Source organism: Battus philenor, unplaced genomic scaffold (assembly GCF_028537555.1).
Source record: "Battus philenor isolate CCGP_79_NKW_IND1 unplaced genomic scaffold, ilBatPhil1.0.hap1 SCAF_18, whole genome shotgun sequence".
NCBI lineage: Eukaryota > Metazoa > Arthropoda > Insecta > Lepidoptera > Papilionidae > Battus > Battus philenor.
In genome coordinates this window covers 2,768,659-2,786,439 of record NW_027181680.1, presented here as the reverse complement: position 1 = coordinate 2,786,439, position 17,781 = coordinate 2,768,659, and the positions used below count along the sequence as shown (strand labels likewise).

Below are 17,781 nucleotides of genomic sequence, written 5' to 3'. Positions count from 1 at the left end.
GATTTGACCCCCGGGATACAATCTTATATAATTCACATGACGTGCATTAAATAAATAGTGTTGCCACTGCTCACATATAAGTTTCCAAGGGATGTGCACAAGCGTCCCGTGCGTATGATAATATAACACAGCGATAACCAATCCGACTGCCTGACTGATTTTGTTAAAATATTAGTAAGTCGCTGAAAATATACCGTTTCCAACTAACGGAAATCTTTGGAAATCTCCATTTCTATTGAGACCTGTAACAAGCAGTGTTCATCATCTAAAGTATTTAATAAAATTAGGCGTTACCTTGCGGAAGTCCATCCTAAGTAAGAAAAGGACCAATATTTAGCCACTTCCGCACATGCAGTGGTAGTCGTTCAACAAAGTGCACCGCCCGCCAGCCAATCACTCAACACGTATTTCATCCCTCCACGAGGCATCTTCAGGAGTTATGTTACACCGAATAGTGCCAAACACAGAGTCGCTCTCTCTCTGCTAAATATTGGAACTTTTCTTACATCATCTAAAGGACTTTTAACTAATAAATCTTTAAATAAATTGCTCTACTACTGTACTAAAGATACTGTAATTGTGTCCAAACAAAAAAATTTGTCTTAGTTTGATGTGGGTTCGTCACAGATCAGAAAACGTTTTGGTAATCTTGTATAGCTTTATTTTATGTGTTGTACTGCCAAGGAATTCCTGAACTCACGGGACTTATTTTTCCTTTATGTAGACAAATAAAACTTATTTAGACAAATATTAATTAATTTTAATAATTCTTTTAGTACGATTCTCTTTTAGTATGGTTTTAAGCACTGATGTGGTAGAAAAAATAATTATTTTATGAGTGTAACATAAATGGGAGACAGACACACATCTATATCAACAAAGACACACTGAAACTCGCGGCGCAAAAGCGCTGCGTCGCAGTTTTAGAGACAAAATAAACAGTTAAGTTTGGATTTAGAATAGAGATCACTTTTGCTCATCATAAAAACAATGACAAAAGAGTCTAATTTGATAGCAATCAAAAGCGAATAGAGTTAAGACCACGGAATGCCAAGTGTTGGCCCACAAGAAGAATGACCATTTTAAGATCGTTCGAAAACTCTTTTTTGTATATCCTCCTGACGTTGATAATTTCCTCAACTAAAAATAAAGGTATGAGGGTTCCAAACGCGTCAGGTTCCTATTAGAAGAAAAATCGTTTAAGATCTTGTTATACTCTAGTCTGAAACACTACAAAGGACTTTATTGTTAAAGCGTACATAGTTATTTAAAAAACGCTTTTTCAGAAATAACTAGTCAATATTTTTTAAAAAAACCTTAAACTTTCTCTTTTAGCTTTGTATTGGGTATGGATGTTATAATGCAGGTGTAAATATTTTTTCACTATTATTTTAATCTATGCTTTTATTCCGAGCAATGGTCTGCTGTACAACTTCTTTACAGAACCTTAGGAATGCCGAAAGACATTCGTCGTGACCACGAGGTAGGCGACACTTTTCTCCTTCACTTTTTTGCCAACGTCAATGAATATTAGACAACCTTTATCATTATTTAAACCCTCGTATGTGTACCTAGCTACGGCAGATCACGGGTGGATCCAAGTTGCTAAAGACAGAGAAAAATGGAAAGATTTGGAGGAGGCTTTTGCCCATACCATACAAACTTAGTACAAAATTATCAAAACTATAATTCAAAGTATCTAATAGATTCAGGCGTTACCTCGCGGAAGTCCATCCTAACTATGAAAGGGACATATATATAGCTATTTCCGGTATGCAGCAGTACTCGTGCAATAAAGTGCAAGACCGACCAGTGCCAAACACCGAGTAGCTCACTTACATCTCCTGAAGATGCCCCGCAGAGGGGTGAAACACGTGTAGAGTATATTAACGGCGGTAGTTGTGTTTCGCATTGTTTGCCGCAAGCGCATTTATCAGCGGACTGGCGGGCGGTGCACTTCATTGCACGACTACTGCTGCATAGCGGAAGTAGCTATATATTAGTCCCTTTCTTAGCTATTATTCAAAATTACTAATTTTAAGTCATTTGTATGGAATGAAATAAAGCTTTACTATTATGTGCACCTAGCTTTAAGATCTGGTCGTTACGTGACCGACGTCAAGGCGCCTGCAGCAGACGTGATGTTGAAACGGTAGCGCGGTCTAATCTAACTTAGTCACAAGTGCGAACCCTTAGTCACTCTTCGAATTAGGCGGATTGAATCACAGTTTTGCGCTGTTCTGACGTCATCGTAAGCTGAGATAGATATACATGCAATAATTAATGTTATTGGTGACTGAATTTTCTTTTTAGATGCATTATATGTAAGATCGTATGTGCGCACTTAATTTAGGAAATTAATTACTGTGTATGAATTTAGGTTTGGTGGTCATTGCTATAATTTTACCTAAACTACGTAATGCGAGACACGGAGGAGTAGGAGCGGCGGATTTCTACATCGCTGAGCCTTCGGCTTCGGCCTTGGGCTATTTCATATTTTCATTCGCCTACGGATTTATTCCTAATGCGATCTCGTAAATAAATCTCGAGCCTTCGCTAGGGCTCGACGAGTCATTGTGAGCAGGCGATATGGTACGTAGAACACGTAGCCGCTACAGCCTTAAGGTTCTGGAGTGCCACAGACCGGCAAGACGTCGGACGGTGATCCACACGTGGAACAAAAGTACAGTATTGTTGGCGAATACTCGGAAGAGTGTTTTACGATAAGAGATTTGGTACTGCTATTGATGCCTGTTCGTAAGAGAGCACAGACCAAAATGTCCGCTTGCAATATATTAAGCTTGCTGCACTATATATATATATATATATATATATATATACATCTGTTTATATGTATAAAACATTGTTTTTAGAATTAATACGTTACAAATGATACTATAGAACCAAAAAGCGTTTCCTATATTTGAAATACTATATATTATTAATAATAATAGTTTACATCTATCCCTGCAGACTTGGTACTACAAATATTCATTCAAACCTTTAAAGTTTTAACATCTATAACCAATAATCCTGTAAAAAATGAGAGAACTTTAAGAGAGACGATATTATTACATCATTTTCTAGAATACTTCTACTTCTTACAATCGTTTGTAAATAAATGTGTTTTAAAAATATTTCATTATTGTTACATTAAAACCGAGCATTACTCGGAAGATATATTGATTGAAATGTAAAAAAATCATGTCTCAATCAATAACAATTATAACAATTCTTTTTTTTACAACCAAAATGTAATGCGTACTCCAATAATGTAATGATTTATTTAATTTACATTTCTAAACATTGGCTCCGCGTTATAAGTTATTCAAAGTGTGTTACGAAAACAATGACTAAATCCAAAAACAATGAGTCTATTAACGCCAAACACAATGTAGGTCGTTCAGAGGAAATCCTGCCCGACTCCCAGCTAGATTTTTGACGTTGAATCATCCAAAATGGTGCCATATTTTACCGCCAAAATGGCGGCGCTTTCAATTCAAATGCGACATGAGTCTAGATCACTATAAATGTCTCTTTGCATTATTCATTATCTTTATTCTAATAGAGAATAAATTTGTTAAATAATAACAGATGGTGCATATAGATATACTCTATCGCTTGTTAACAACTAATTCTCTATATATCTACATCATAAATGTCAAAGCGGAGTAAAATTTGGCGCCATTTGTAAAAATAAAGGCACGTTCATTTTATGACATTATTTTTGCGCTATCTGTTACATGAAAATGCCTTATGTCAATTTGATTTTTGTGATGTGAAAATAGACAAACATGGGAGTTATTAGCAGAGTTTGATATTAATTATAAGTGAAAGTTTTTTTCATCGAATTTCATCGGCTAGATTACAATCTTTCAAGGAGCCAAGGAGAGGTTATGCTATGCTCATAACATATAAATGTGAAAATTCAATTAATAAAAAATAACAATCACACCAACATAAGTTATATTATACCAAAGACTGTCTTCAACCAGTCCTATTGGATATCAATGGGGAGACACGACGTGTAACCTATGACTGAAATCATTATGATGACGAAGCAACTTTTATGTTTAATGCGTTTATATTCAATTTAAAATATATTTATTCGAGTAGGCATTTACATGCGTTTAAATCGTCGATTATTTAATACTATAAGTGGTAAGCTACTACCGGCTCAGAACGCCGATCTGCTTAGAAGAGTCGACCGGAAACTCAACTATTGCTCTTATAAATGAAATTAAGCAATTTTATATCAATAAACTAAATTCCACACATGTCGTTCAACTAAAAACGCTTGTATTATATCGTAAGATTTATTTAAGTATATAAAATATATTTAAACCTTAAATTTTAGATTATAAACTAAGAAAATAATAGTTTAAGATATGTTGTGAAAATCTATTATATATCTATATGCGTATACCGTAGACCCATGAATAATTTGTTAACTTTTTTAAGACGAAACAATGTGCCGCATGCCCTTATAAGTAAAAAAAGGGGGCATATGTGTATATATCAAGATAGAAAAAGAAGTAACTAAAATCGTAGACTAAGGAAACATATATTTGAAACGAAACTAAAAATATATAACAAGCAGATTCCAATGGTATTAATCATTTTATCGCTTTAACTGTAACATTTATAGTAAATCGTTCAATAGCGTAGGCATGCAAGTTTTTTGTGGACACGGCACGCAACATTAAACGCGACGTTTTTCAGCAGATTTCCGAATCATTTGCGAATCGATACATTACAGTCACACACACGCACAACGATCGTTATTCCGCTTGCGAACGTTGACAAATGGACGTCGGAGATATGTACAGAGCGGACTTATAAACCCGGGCACACTGCGCGCGATGATATATCAAAGCTTTAAAACAGAAAAACATATATGATTTTTTTTTAATTCTACTATCGGGATGAAATCTGGTTGCGATAAAACAACCGCCAGTACTTTTCTCTCGCCAGTGGAAATATATGGGAAATATACCATATTCGCCATGCTTTGTGGGCGGGCTGGCGTTTGCAGTATGGTATTTCAGTACGCAGAGGGTGTTTTGCTGCCCACACGACTGGGAATCGAAAATCCTGAACTGTCAAACAAGTTCACAATAAATAAGATATTACTTCATAACTAAATAAATTGCGTCAGATTTTAAATTAGCGTGAAAATATTGGCCATTCAAAAAGAACTTTCGCAAATAGTTTGTTAAAACTTGTTAAAAATCGCTTTGGCTATTATTTTTATACATGGCTGATTTTGATGATTTTATAAACATCATTAAAAAAAAATAACACGATTTAGAAAAATATAGTTCATGCTTTTATTTTTGTTTGTTTCTATTTCAATGTTTGTTAATACAAATTAAATGAAAATACATCACTCGCAACCATAGCTAACATTAATTACTATTATAAATCATAAATAACATTAAAATTCTTACGTATTGCCAGCTATGGTTATCGCTTGCAATACGCGATATCGTATCGCTCCAAGTGTACAAAGGCCTTACATAATTTTGATGTATGACAGCAAGTCTAGTTTGCATTAGTCTATGCATTTACGCAAACATTTTATCATCACATGTTCTAAGTGTTTATTTTTGTCTAGTAGTATCGAATGAATCCACTCAAACGACTTGATTCTATAAATGACACTGCGTATACAACACGACATTCAATAAATTTAACCACGCTTATGGGTTTGTTTTGTCTATTTTTTTTTTGTAAATTATCTCTGAGCAGCTTTCGAAGCTAAACGTCGTTTCTTATACTCATTGGCAAAAGCACAGTAACTAAACCATCCTTGAAATGCTTCGCTTGGGATTATCTCAAAGCGATAGAATCAAAATGCAGCACCAGCAACCACTGCACCTGTGACACTCTGCACAGGACATCGCGTCATTCACAATAAAATAAAACATATTCACCACACCACAACACCCGTTCTTAGGGGGCAGCCGCCCGCTCCCTAACCGCGAACAGCGTGGGCAAACCGAGGTTGGATTCGGATCTCACCTTGGCTCACATGTGGTTCACGCTACCGTCCCAAGCCGCAGATACACAACATAAACACTATACAGCTCTACTCGGGTAGAGCTCTTTACTACGTGCGAACGACTGCGTCTGTCCAGCTTCTGTTTTATTTTAAAGTTCACGAACCTTTCCTCTCCGTGAACTTAGTTCTGATGAAGCTATAAAAGCTCCCGAGCTAACAGCATCAACTTTAACCATAACTAAGTGAGTAAGAAAAGAATCAGATTTATAAACGAAAACAAGTAACCGACGTTGCCCCGCAAATTGGCTAATTTAAGTGACAGTGGGCAGGCTACATACGTGGAGAACAGATGGCCGCATTGTCCTTAAGGAGTGGAGATCACGAAGCCGCAAAAGCAGCGCAAGGGTTCCGTCCACAAAGTAGACAAAACGGTCAAGACCGGTCGGAGACAGTTCGTATTAGAAATCCATAAATAAGGACTATATAGATATAGGCCTTATTTATAGATTTATTCCTTATTCCAAAAGGAATGAATATCTTATATCTGAAGTGATGATGATGATGATTAAATAAAGGAAGTAACGTAGACTAATATAAAAAGCGATTACCTTGAATAGACGAATAATTCACAAATTTCTATACATGGTAATTGGTTATAGGTATAAAGCATGGATGCACAGACTTATTAAGACTAGGGGCCACTCGGGCAAATCATGAACTGATGGCGGGCCGGCGGCCAGAAGAAGAGGTAATTAAAGACAATAAAGAATTGATAATAATTAGAATTCAATATTTTTCGAATGTACGAGAGTATTATTTTTGCTGTCGGCGGGCCACCAGTATTCGACCGGCGGGCCGCGGTCTGTGCATATAAAGCGTAAAGCTTGTCAGCAAATGTTTCATAGCTTCTACACTTATTTCCGGTCAAATTGTATAAAGTGATCACTCTATGTTACATTAATTGATGGATTCTAATACAATGCGACAGGCTAAAACTTTTAGCGGTACAAAATCTTTAGGGAAAGACAGTAAACAATAGTTGATTTTAAAAAAGAGTAATTCGAATTTTGAAAATGCTTTTTTTTACTTTATACTTCTTTACAACTGTTTGACACATTGTTATAGGCCTCCCCCAAAAATCGCCATCATGGCCGGTCTGACGCTGATCGCACCTAGCAACCTTAACAATGCCGTGGATTATATATAACCCATTCATTAATTGACTTCAAATGTGGTATACATTCACCCTTTTAAAGTGTTTACATCTATAACGATTCTGTATATGTCAACTATAGTACTTTGTTGTATGAATATATGCGCATTTCAATGTTCGAACAAATCGACAATTTATGAACGGAATTTGCAAGTCGAATATCGATGGACGACAGACATCGAGATAAAATCGATTCATCAAATAAACTCGATACATTGTTCAATCGTTATCAAATGATTGACGTAAGCGTAAGTTATTTCCTATTGTCTCTATACTAGAAGAAAATTAATTCTTCTTTTAAAAGATCAGAGATGATTATGAGTGACTGAACATTAAGTATAATTAGACTAGATAATTCAAAGTAAACTTGGTCTTATATCCTAACCATACCGTATTATGGATCTCCGATAAAATTAATGACCATCATCTAATGTTGCGTCACCCTATCGCCATGGGCGCGTTAAGTGACAGTTTAAAAAAATAAAATTCCGAATAAAAAAATCGATTCGAAAAATCGAAAACTATTCGTCGTCTGTCCTATTAACGATTCACCACCCGGGAACTCATTACTGCGTTTAACACGTGTTAAGTTGAAATAAAAAGACACGTAAAAGCTCCTGCGGAGCCAATTCTCAGGGATATGGCGACGATATTAATCGTTCACATTAATTTGAGACCGTGGGGATCCTTTTACGGTACTAGGCCGCCTTGGTAATATTACAGAGATTTAGAAAATTGAAGAGAAATGAGTACTTTATTTATTTTATAAATCGTTTCAGTATGGTGCAGAAGTGCACAAAGACCTTGCTTTAAACAACGATGCTTTCAAGTATCAAGATTTGACTATTTCAAGTATCAAGATTTAAATATATTTTTTTAAAGGTTTGTTAAACTGTTTGTACACAAGTTGCCCTAAAATTTATGGTGAAGATAACTAACCGACAAGCGTAGAACATCCAACAGACATAAGTAGTACAGGCAGGCTATGTAGGGCGCAGAACGAACAGCAGTCTACGCCTTAAGATCTGGAGTGAATATGTATATAATAAAGTATCTTACAGTATGAGTCCAAAATATATTGACAGTAAAATTGAAATATAGATATACATATATCATTATTATCTATTATTCATTTACCATCTGCATAGTTTGAGTCACAAAATAGTACGACAAAAAATTTTTACTCTTTAACGTTTTATTCGATTTATTTTTGATACTTTATAAGGATTACCATCGCTCCATTTAAGACATAGTGATACAGACTTATTAAGACTAGGGGCCACTCGGGCAAATCATGAACTGATGGCGGGCCGGCCGCCAGAAGTATAGGTAATTAAAGACAATAAAGAATTGATAATAATTTATTAAAATTGAAAAAGAATTTATTAATATGAAGCGTGGCACTGCATAGAGCTTAAAATTTTATTTTATATTTGTCTCAAATTTACTTATATAGGGTGGGCCAAAAATTTTTGCAAATAGCAACACTTGATTTTTCCAAAACCGTGAGAGTAAGGGGCCAACGGCGAGACGGAGCACATCTCGACGATGCAATTTTTAAAAAATAAATTTTAATAAATGACATTTACGGTAAATAAATCATAAACAAAATAGCATTTGTACTTTTATTTCTACACATGTTTCAAAAGTGCAAAAATTAATGGCCCACCCTATAGCAACACGTAAAACTGCTTCCAAACTTTCATTTGCAAAGCGGTTTCGATTTTTTGTTTTATTATTATTTAGTATTGAAAAAGTTTGTTTACATATATAGGTAGAACCAAAATAAGCTGGCACATTTCAGAGTGTTTATGCGCAATTCTTCGTACATATTTTTATCAATGCAGCGGTAAAAGTTCACCAAGTCTTCTGGAATAGAATTCAATATTTTTCGAATGTACGAGAGTATTATTTTTGCTGTCGGCGGGCCACCAGCATTCGACCGGCAGGCCGCAGTCTGTGCAACCATGATTTAAGAGCTCTTCGCTTTTTATCCTACAGAGGTCTAATTCGAAAGTCTATTAGCTACTTTCATGACCTTGCCTTGTCGTATTAACTTAAAAAAATTGCGAAATACATTAAATTTTTTTATGTTTTTGTGCGGTCTCTTTTTCATACTTTTTATACAGTTATGAAAATTGAAATTAAATTGGTACCGAAACATTCAAACATCTAGTGAAACATCAATCGTCGCAAAAACTGATCATCAGCATCCTGGAGCTGGTTAGAGGTATCTCATGGGGCCGCGCGAAAGACAACCCAATCAGTTACGTCACCACACAGTACACATCACTTGTCAAAAAAACCGGTCCTCTGCCAACTCTGATATCGATTCAGCTAAAATTTTCGAAGATGTTCACACCTCCTTCCGACAACGAAGTAGATAACAATTAGTAAATACAATACGCAAAGCGTCGCATCTGACGTAGTTATTTCTTTTTTTTTTATTAATTGTAAAAGCCAGAAAGGCTAACAGCTAACACTAATCGAATATAGCCGAAAACTGCTCAACGTTAGTTAGTAAATTGTTTATAAGATACTGTATTACTAGTAAGTTACTTTATGAAGATATCTACATTTGAATATTCGAATAAAATGCCAGCTATATGACAGTATTAATTTGTTATCTATATTAGAAATATTTTAAATTTTGCCAGGGAATGTTTTCAAATTCGATTTATACCTGTTTAGCTTATACTTTTCTGACATACGTGTTATTGTTGGACGACAATGATAAGTATCATAAACATATTACTTATTTATAATGTATTTACGTTATTAACCAAGTATGATTGAAAAATTAATTTTCTTACTTAATTTATATTACAAACGTAAACCGTTATAGAAATATTATGCTAACACATAATAGACTTCGACTATTTGTGAGATAAAACTATTTTCATCTAAAACTATCATTTGAAATTATTGAAAGTCAATAATAATTTAATAAAATAAAATATCAATTGAAGAAACATTCCAATCAATGAGCGTAAGCATCGGTTCCTGAACGCAACATTAAACGTCAAACGCCGCGGCAAACGAGTTATTTATATACTTTGTCGACGACGCAGCAAATATCTAATCTGACATGAATTTACGGAGAAAAGACATAAATACGTTATTTTCCTTCGTCAAATACTGGGTATTATCTAGGAATTACCGTACTTATAATGTTAATGTTTTAACTAAAAGTCTTTCAGAAATACTGATTGAAGTCAAGCGAATGCATTTACGATAATAATATTTAATTATTCCTGTGCATAATATGTAAGAAGGTAACAAATAATGATTGCTCACCTTTGCTTTCAGAGCGTACACCGTGTTCGCTCTGTAGGATCTATTCGCGACATAAAACACAACCACACCTCCAAACACACAAGCACATGTTGTCCATGCAGTTTTGTTTGCATTTTTATAACTGACTCGTTTTATGTCGCGACTTAAAACCGGCAAAATACTAAAGTTTTTGAATAATTTGCTAGAGGTACGACCAAGCGTGGCCATGTTGACAGAACAGCTGATTGTCGTGTGAAAGAGAGCATTGATGGGAAAGAGAAATAGCATATAGGTCACGCATGCGCACACCATACTAAGGAATTATCCAAGCTTTTGGGAAAGTTTTGAGATTATAGCTAAAATTGATTATGTCAATCATTTGTACAATTTTAGGAGGGAGACATTTCTTCCTGCCACTTCTTTTTTTTTAATGCTTTTCTATAGTCAAATAACTTTAAAAAACCTAAATATATACCAATTGAAAAAATTGCGGTTGGATAATTTAGTGGTTTTGACATAATTTTCTATTAAAAATTTAATAAAAGAGAAAAAATTCATTCAACACCAGAAAAGAATATTAAAAAAAAAACGAAGCTCAAATTTCAAAAAAGAATGTTTGATAATTATAATAGCAGCCAATTTTTAGATCTCATCAACTCCGAAAATCACTTTACAATTACATTTACCATTGCGGGAACATCATTTCAAAATCAAGGGGTCAACAGTGACCACTTCAGTGTTTGTTTCAGTATATAATAAATTTGTTTCAATTCAAGGGTTTGCAGAATTCAAATTTATTTAAATAAAAAACAATTTGCTTTACATATTATACTTCCTAAAAAGTGAAATATTTAATTTATTGAAACTTGAAGAACTAACAGAAATAGGATCAAGCAATCTAACATATGCACCCTGGGCAGGTCATATCTCTTTTTTTTTGAACAGGCCTATTGATGTCTCAAAAATCAATCTTATAACTTTAAAGTTAATTTTTTTTTATTTTCATCATTTACTTTATCAACTAACAAAATTGTCTAAGAGCTTAACATAAAAAGCAGTCTTTATACAAAATTTAAAATATACATCAATGAATGGCCGTCTTTTAATGCTAATTAACTTAAAATTTACAATTTTGGTTAGGGGTATATATATTATAGCTAATATAATTTTTACAAATAATCATGCTTCCACTAAAGTGACACTTTCGCTACAGCTTTGACTACTCATCTCCTGATCTTTTTCTTCAATTATCATGTCCTGCGAAGGCACTTGAACTTCTTCATGGCTCATATTCTGTGAACTGTCCATCTCTTGTACTGTACTGAGTACAATTCTTTTAACGGATTCCAGATTGTCATACACACCATACTCTGCTTGCCATAATATAGTGGTTATCAATTGCTGTACATTTACACTTGTCTGATATGATTTGAATTTCCTAAGTTTATTACCAATGTATTCACCAAATACTGAGAATTCATCTTTCTTTGGTACTGTCTCTCTGACTGACTCCGGAGCAGCCACTTGAACTCGTGGTTGTACATGCGTTTTTGTAACAGTTGGTTTACGGTTATAAACATAGCTTTGAACCGTTTTGGTTGGAGTTGGTGATGCTAGTTCTCTTTTAATTTGTCTATATTTTAACTTCTTATGCTTTGGTTCATATGTTTCAACATGGGTCCAGTCATCTTCCAACCACTCTTCATCTGAACGTCTGTTTTCATGCATTTGGTGGACTAAATTGATTGTGGCTTCAGATTCATCATTGTTACCTTGATCAATATCAGTTTCGGAATTTTCTAGCGCGTCCACCTGTAATAAGATAGCAAATTATAATAGTGTACATATTATTAGAATCAAGATAATTCCTAATTTTCATTCTACGCGTAAGCTGATCAACGAAAATAAAATTTAATATGATTTAATTTGAAATCGATTGAATGTAATCGACATGAATCGAGAGCATGGCGCATTATGATAACAACTTTATCAGTTTCAAATGATAAATTAATAACCTATACAGAACATAGTAAATACCCTTTGTATTTCGATAACGGGAATTGAGTCGTCTTCAGTGGATTGCCGCTTTTTCTTATTAAGATCAATTGATACCGAATAACGTACGTTCTCATTCTTGAAGACTTTCAGGTATTTTCGGCGCTTTGGGGTGACTGTAGTGTGATTGGTGCTATCGTCGTCCTCGAACGCGCGATATGTTGACTCGTCCAGGGTACCATTCTGCAGCAGCTCCCATTGAATGGGATGCTTGTTCACCAAATGCGTTCTCAAGTTGGTCGTATTTCCAAAATACTTATATTGCAAGTCGCATAATTTACACAACACCGCCACACATCGTTTATTTTCTTCTAAACGATCGAAGAATCGCCACACGAGAGACGATGTTTTCTTCATCGCTCAATCGATTATTGATCTTCGATCAATTTGCCGCCGAAATTGAAAAATTCTATCGAAACCGATTCTAAACGCGTATCGAGTAACGATATCAGAACTTTACATGAGACAAGATGGCGAGTGAATCGAGCATCGAGCAGAAGCGCGACCTTCGTTCGATGTATAATGGCCGCCAACCGAGACGTGAGAAAATCGATGTGGTGTTTATCTGTGCTGTCAACGTTCCGGTACCACAGACAGGCTAAAACTCTGTTTTATATAGAGTAAAAATAAGTTGTGTTTTGACAATATTATTAAATATGTATAATTACGTTCGAATAAAGTTTGTTTTTGTTTTATTTCCTTCCTATAACTACTATTAAAATCGATTTAAATATGACTTTTACAACATAACAGTGATAACAGAGAACTGTATAATTTATGTTTAGTATTATTCATTGACTGTTATACCATGATGTTATCAATGTACTTTTGAAGTCGAGTAACATTATTTTTATTTCTCGTATAAGAAATTAAATTTTAGTACTAATTTTATTCGAGGTAACAAATTTTAATCGAAGATTTTTCTAAGGAACTTCTTAAAAATTATTATAATTTTAAATAGAATTACAAACATAACTGCTTGAAATCTAAAAAAAACTTTAACTTGTATATACTTTACAACAATTTTACCGTAGTTATTATTAAATTTTTATTATACTTTTTTCGAGTTCATTTTTAGTTAGCGATCGGTTCTCGTTGTCAAACTAAAGTTTTATAATATTTATCGTAGAAATAAATTCAATAGTGTTTTCAAAGAGTTTATGCGATGTCTGCTACGCTGACTTTATATAATTTTGGAGATTGCAGCACAGTTGTGGATAATTTTCTTATATTCAATTAACTACATGACAACTCTCTGCATCGTGTCTCTGGTGCGTCGTTGTTTATACCATTACATATATTCGTCCACCCTCAATAGTATTTTTTTTCCAATCACGTGTTTAAAAAATTGTCTGTACCCAAGAATAATTAATTTTTAATAATTACTCAGTTTTACAACGTGGTCAAGCCGACATGTTCATTATTTGTATCATACATGTTTCTCATTTTAGTTTTTATTAAAATAAGTGATAATGTTATTTACACACGTGATTGAGTGAGTATTGCAGATTGCCTAAATCAGTAGAATGGTGATTAGAATTATGTTTAAACATGTTTTTCTTGCCTGAAAATTATGATTTGTTTGTTGTATTTAAAGAAAAGAGATGCTCGCTAATGACAGTTTGATTGGTTTATATTGCCATATTTTATATGCCAATGGGTTTATATTCAAAAGATTTACGTCTGCACGCATCTCCATGTGAGGCATCTTTTAAAGTACTATTTTTTCTATATAAAGCGCTCAAAACAGTGTTTTGACCAAAGTTTGTGGGTATAATTTTCCTCCGCAAAGGCTTTGCGCTACACCTTTAGTTTCAGAAACAGTTTAAGTAGATACCCATGAGTCTATGGAAGATTAAACGTTGGTGTGACAAAAAATGAGGTTTCACAATTCATGAGCGAGGCAGTAAATTTTTCTATTATATCTATTATTCGATAGTGAATAATTAAAACTTTAGTTTATGTATTCGTTGTAGCCAGATAATATATTAAGTAGCTCAGCGACTGTTACTTGTATAAATTTGCATATTCCACGTTCAGTTCAAGTTCAGACTCACATAGAACCGCCTCTGTCCGGAAATTTCTATAGATAGATCGTATCGTCGTATTTTTGTTGAGTTATAGGAATGTTATATAAATGTAGGAGTAGGGGTCCACCGGAACTAGTTAAATTTTGGAAGAGGTATCTTTTGAAACTAAAAGGTCAGGGCACCTCTGGTTAAGACGTTCTCGTGTCATTTATTTATCAATAGTTCATTTGATATGTATGTAACGTGTTTATTTATTTTGTGTATATATGTTAGAATGTATAATGGCATATCAGCATTGTCTAAGTTATATATGCGTTCTATACCAGACAACCCATCGGGGTGCATCGATAACAAATAGGCAGTTGTGTATGTTATTCAAATACAATACCCGGCGATAAATATTGCACATCGACCTTTGGAAAGAGACAATCGCACGAAATAAAGACAGTCTGGGGAATAAAGATAATGCTCTACGAAGCCGAAATTAGCCGATTGTCTCTTTTCAAAAGTCGATGTGTAATATTTATCGCCGGGTACTGTATTAGGTTTAATTATTTAAGTTATAAATGACACAGTTTTTTTTTTAAATTTTCGGTGCACTTGCCTCAAATATTTGGCGCTCTCGTTATTTCGTGATTTAGCAGGAGAGCTGCTGGAGTATTTTAAATAGTTTGGCTTTTTACTTGTTTTTTGTATGCCTGCTTTCTGTGCGTTTAGCGTAGGAGGCATTCAAGAGACAGCGTTGGAATTAAACATCGTACGGTTCGAGATGGATCTCCTTTTACGTGTTATACTAATTGTTCCTAAATATCTCCTTCCTTAATATCAAAATCTTATCAGAATAAAAACTAACTACTAACTGTAACTCATGATTTCAGAACGCATCTACTTATGTAGGTCGATTGGAAATCTTTGGGAAAGGCCTATGTGCCAGTGGACATCTTATAGCTAAAATATAGATGACGAACTTACATACATACCCTTTACAACAAATTTTAACAAATTTTGACTTTTTACGAAGACCCCTAATTAAAATAATATAATTTTTTTTAAGCTATAGGCACCTAAAAATATTTACAAGACATCTTGTTCTTAGTTTATTGATGTAAAACCAATACATCTATGCTTTGTCTTTGACGTTCGGAACGCGGCTATTGAAATGATTAAAAAATGACAGCTGTCAAAAATGACGTCTCTTGTCAATCGAGCGATTTCTGATCTTTATGTTTGTATTAGGGGGACCGAAAAGTAATGTCGTCTCTGTCGATATATTTTACAAAAAAACCGATGGATTTTTATCGCGCCGGCATTGAAAATTTGTACACTAGATGGCAAAAGGTTGTTGATAACGAAGGTGAATATATTGTTGATTAGAAATAAAAACTTGTTAAAATTGTATTCATGTGAATGTTTGTTCCGGCTAATTTCTGAAATGGCTGGACCGATTTCGACGGGACTTATATTGGCAGGTAAGTAATATAAAAAAGAGTAGCTTTGGCAACATTTATTTTAGAAAATTCATATAAGAAAAAAAAAAAGTAAATAAACCAATTAATATTTTTGTTAAATTTCACGCGAATGAAGTCGCGGGCACAGCTAGTTTGTAATATGTTTATGTATATCCACTTCCACCACTGTCAAGCGATTGGAACCGTCTGCTTTATTTTTCCTGATTAACCAAATTAATTCAATGGTTGTCTGGCAGAAATCTCCGTTTGGCGATTAGCCTGCCCTTTGTTCTTTGACTATCGCTTTTATATTTTTTCCTGTGTAAATTTGAGTAAAATATAAATAATATAAGCGGACCACATGTTAATGGACATGTTTGTTTATATTGATGTAACAGTTTTAATTTTGTACAAATGTTAGGAATAATATGTAGTCAATGTAAATACCATCGTCCAATCAGTTATTTTTCAATTTTTCATTTTTTTTGCGATCCGCAATTGAATGCGTTAAAAATGTATGCTAAAACTTATTAATTTTTTATATAGAAAAGATATTTAAAAAGACATAAATCGATGTACAATATACGTTGTTTTATGTTTAAATGTTAAAAATTGAAATTATTTATTATACTTATTTTGACAGTTTATACTGATTGGTGTTTAGGGTTAACGAATTTTGAAGTGAAATAATTTGAAAAATGTTTGATATCAAAAATAGTCTTTCAAAGAGCTGCACTTGGATGGCGGGCCAAAAGTTGACTACCCCTGGAATATAAAATAATATGATTGGTTATGAAATAAAACATCACACTGTATTTAAAGAATCAGTTTTATTTATTTGTCGGTAAAAGAGGCTGTAAAAATGTTATTGTCTAAAAGTTTCAATCAATCTTCGTTTGGTATATCTACATACAAAGGCGAACTTTTAAATTCTACTTTAGAAACGTTAATTATTATACATAGCTTTTGATATTTTTATACAATTTTTTTTAAAGACAATCTCTGCGCTTATACGTATGTTGTCGCGCGAGAGTTAGTTATAATTATTGTATAATGTAAAGGTATCGAAATAAATTTATTAATACTGTTTGACCACTCTTGACGTCCCTGCAGAGGAAGGTCTGGGCGGCGAATGGAGCTGCATTTTGGTGGGAACGATTTTAATATAGCTTACATGCGTTACATATCAATTAATATTCAATTTAATTATATATTCAACCCACTTATTTCAATTCTACTTAAGACAATTTTTAATGTCATAGATTAAAAAATGCGTTCACCTGAATGTCACTTATTCAACCTCCATAGCTAAAAAAAAGTTGACACAAGATTGTAAATGTCATTTGATGTCATTGTAAGTCAATTGAATAAAATAAAAAAAGAAAACTGTAATCTTTTGTGGTATTTTCATTTTTTTTTAAATGAACGCTAATGCGATAAATATTATTTCGTTATCGTTAAATTTGAAAACGGTACCTAATTTAAAACATCTCTATAGATTTCCGGTATTGATTTAAGTGTAACAAGACTTCCGTTTGTACGTTAATGTGGAACAAAACATCGATGTTTTGGCAAATGTTGCCATATACATTATAATTAACCGGTAAGTGGGTTACTTCTCGCTTAGATGTGTTCATTTTAATAGTTTGCTCCATAACACCTTCCGGCCCTAACGGAGAATTATTTGTATAACAATTAGCTGCGAAATAGGATTTATAACATTGCAAATCAACAATATCCCCGAGTATGGGTAGA

The 17,781-nt window shown here is 33.8% G+C and overlaps 2 protein-coding genes across 4 annotated transcripts in view; both read right to left on the bottom strand.

Moving 5' to 3' along the window:
* The window catches only part of MICU3 (Mitochondrial calcium uptake 3), a 154,350-nt gene extending 143,624 nt beyond the window's left edge, over window positions 1-10,726 (bottom strand). For both annotated transcript variants that reach the window (XM_068763400.1, XM_068763402.1), the window contains exon 1: window positions 10,515-10,726. In XM_068763400.1, the coding sequence (XP_068619501.1) occupies window positions 10,515-10,721 (207 nt within the window). In that variant the 5' untranslated portion in view covers window positions 10,722-10,726. The remainder of the gene's footprint in view (window positions 1-10,514) is intronic.
* Window positions 10,727-11,263: 537 nt separating this feature from the next.
* On the bottom strand, window positions 11,264-13,100 carry LOC137920287 (uncharacterized). Of its 2 annotated transcripts, none has more exons than XM_068763576.1 (2): window positions 12,531-13,100; window positions 11,264-12,305 (listed from the first exon to the last, which is right to left on the bottom strand). In XM_068763576.1, the coding sequence occupies exons 1-2, from the start codon at window positions 12,903-12,905 to the stop codon at window positions 11,673-11,675; spliced, it is 1,008 nt and encodes a 335-aa protein (XP_068619677.1). In that variant the 5' UTR covers window positions 12,906-13,100; the 3' UTR covers window positions 11,264-11,672. The 2 variants fall into 2 exon arrangements, with proteins under 2 accessions (XP_068619677.1, XP_068619678.1); XM_068763577.1 differs by having other exon boundaries at window positions 12,618-13,100.
* Between the last annotated feature and the right edge of the window lie 4,681 nt (window positions 13,101-17,781).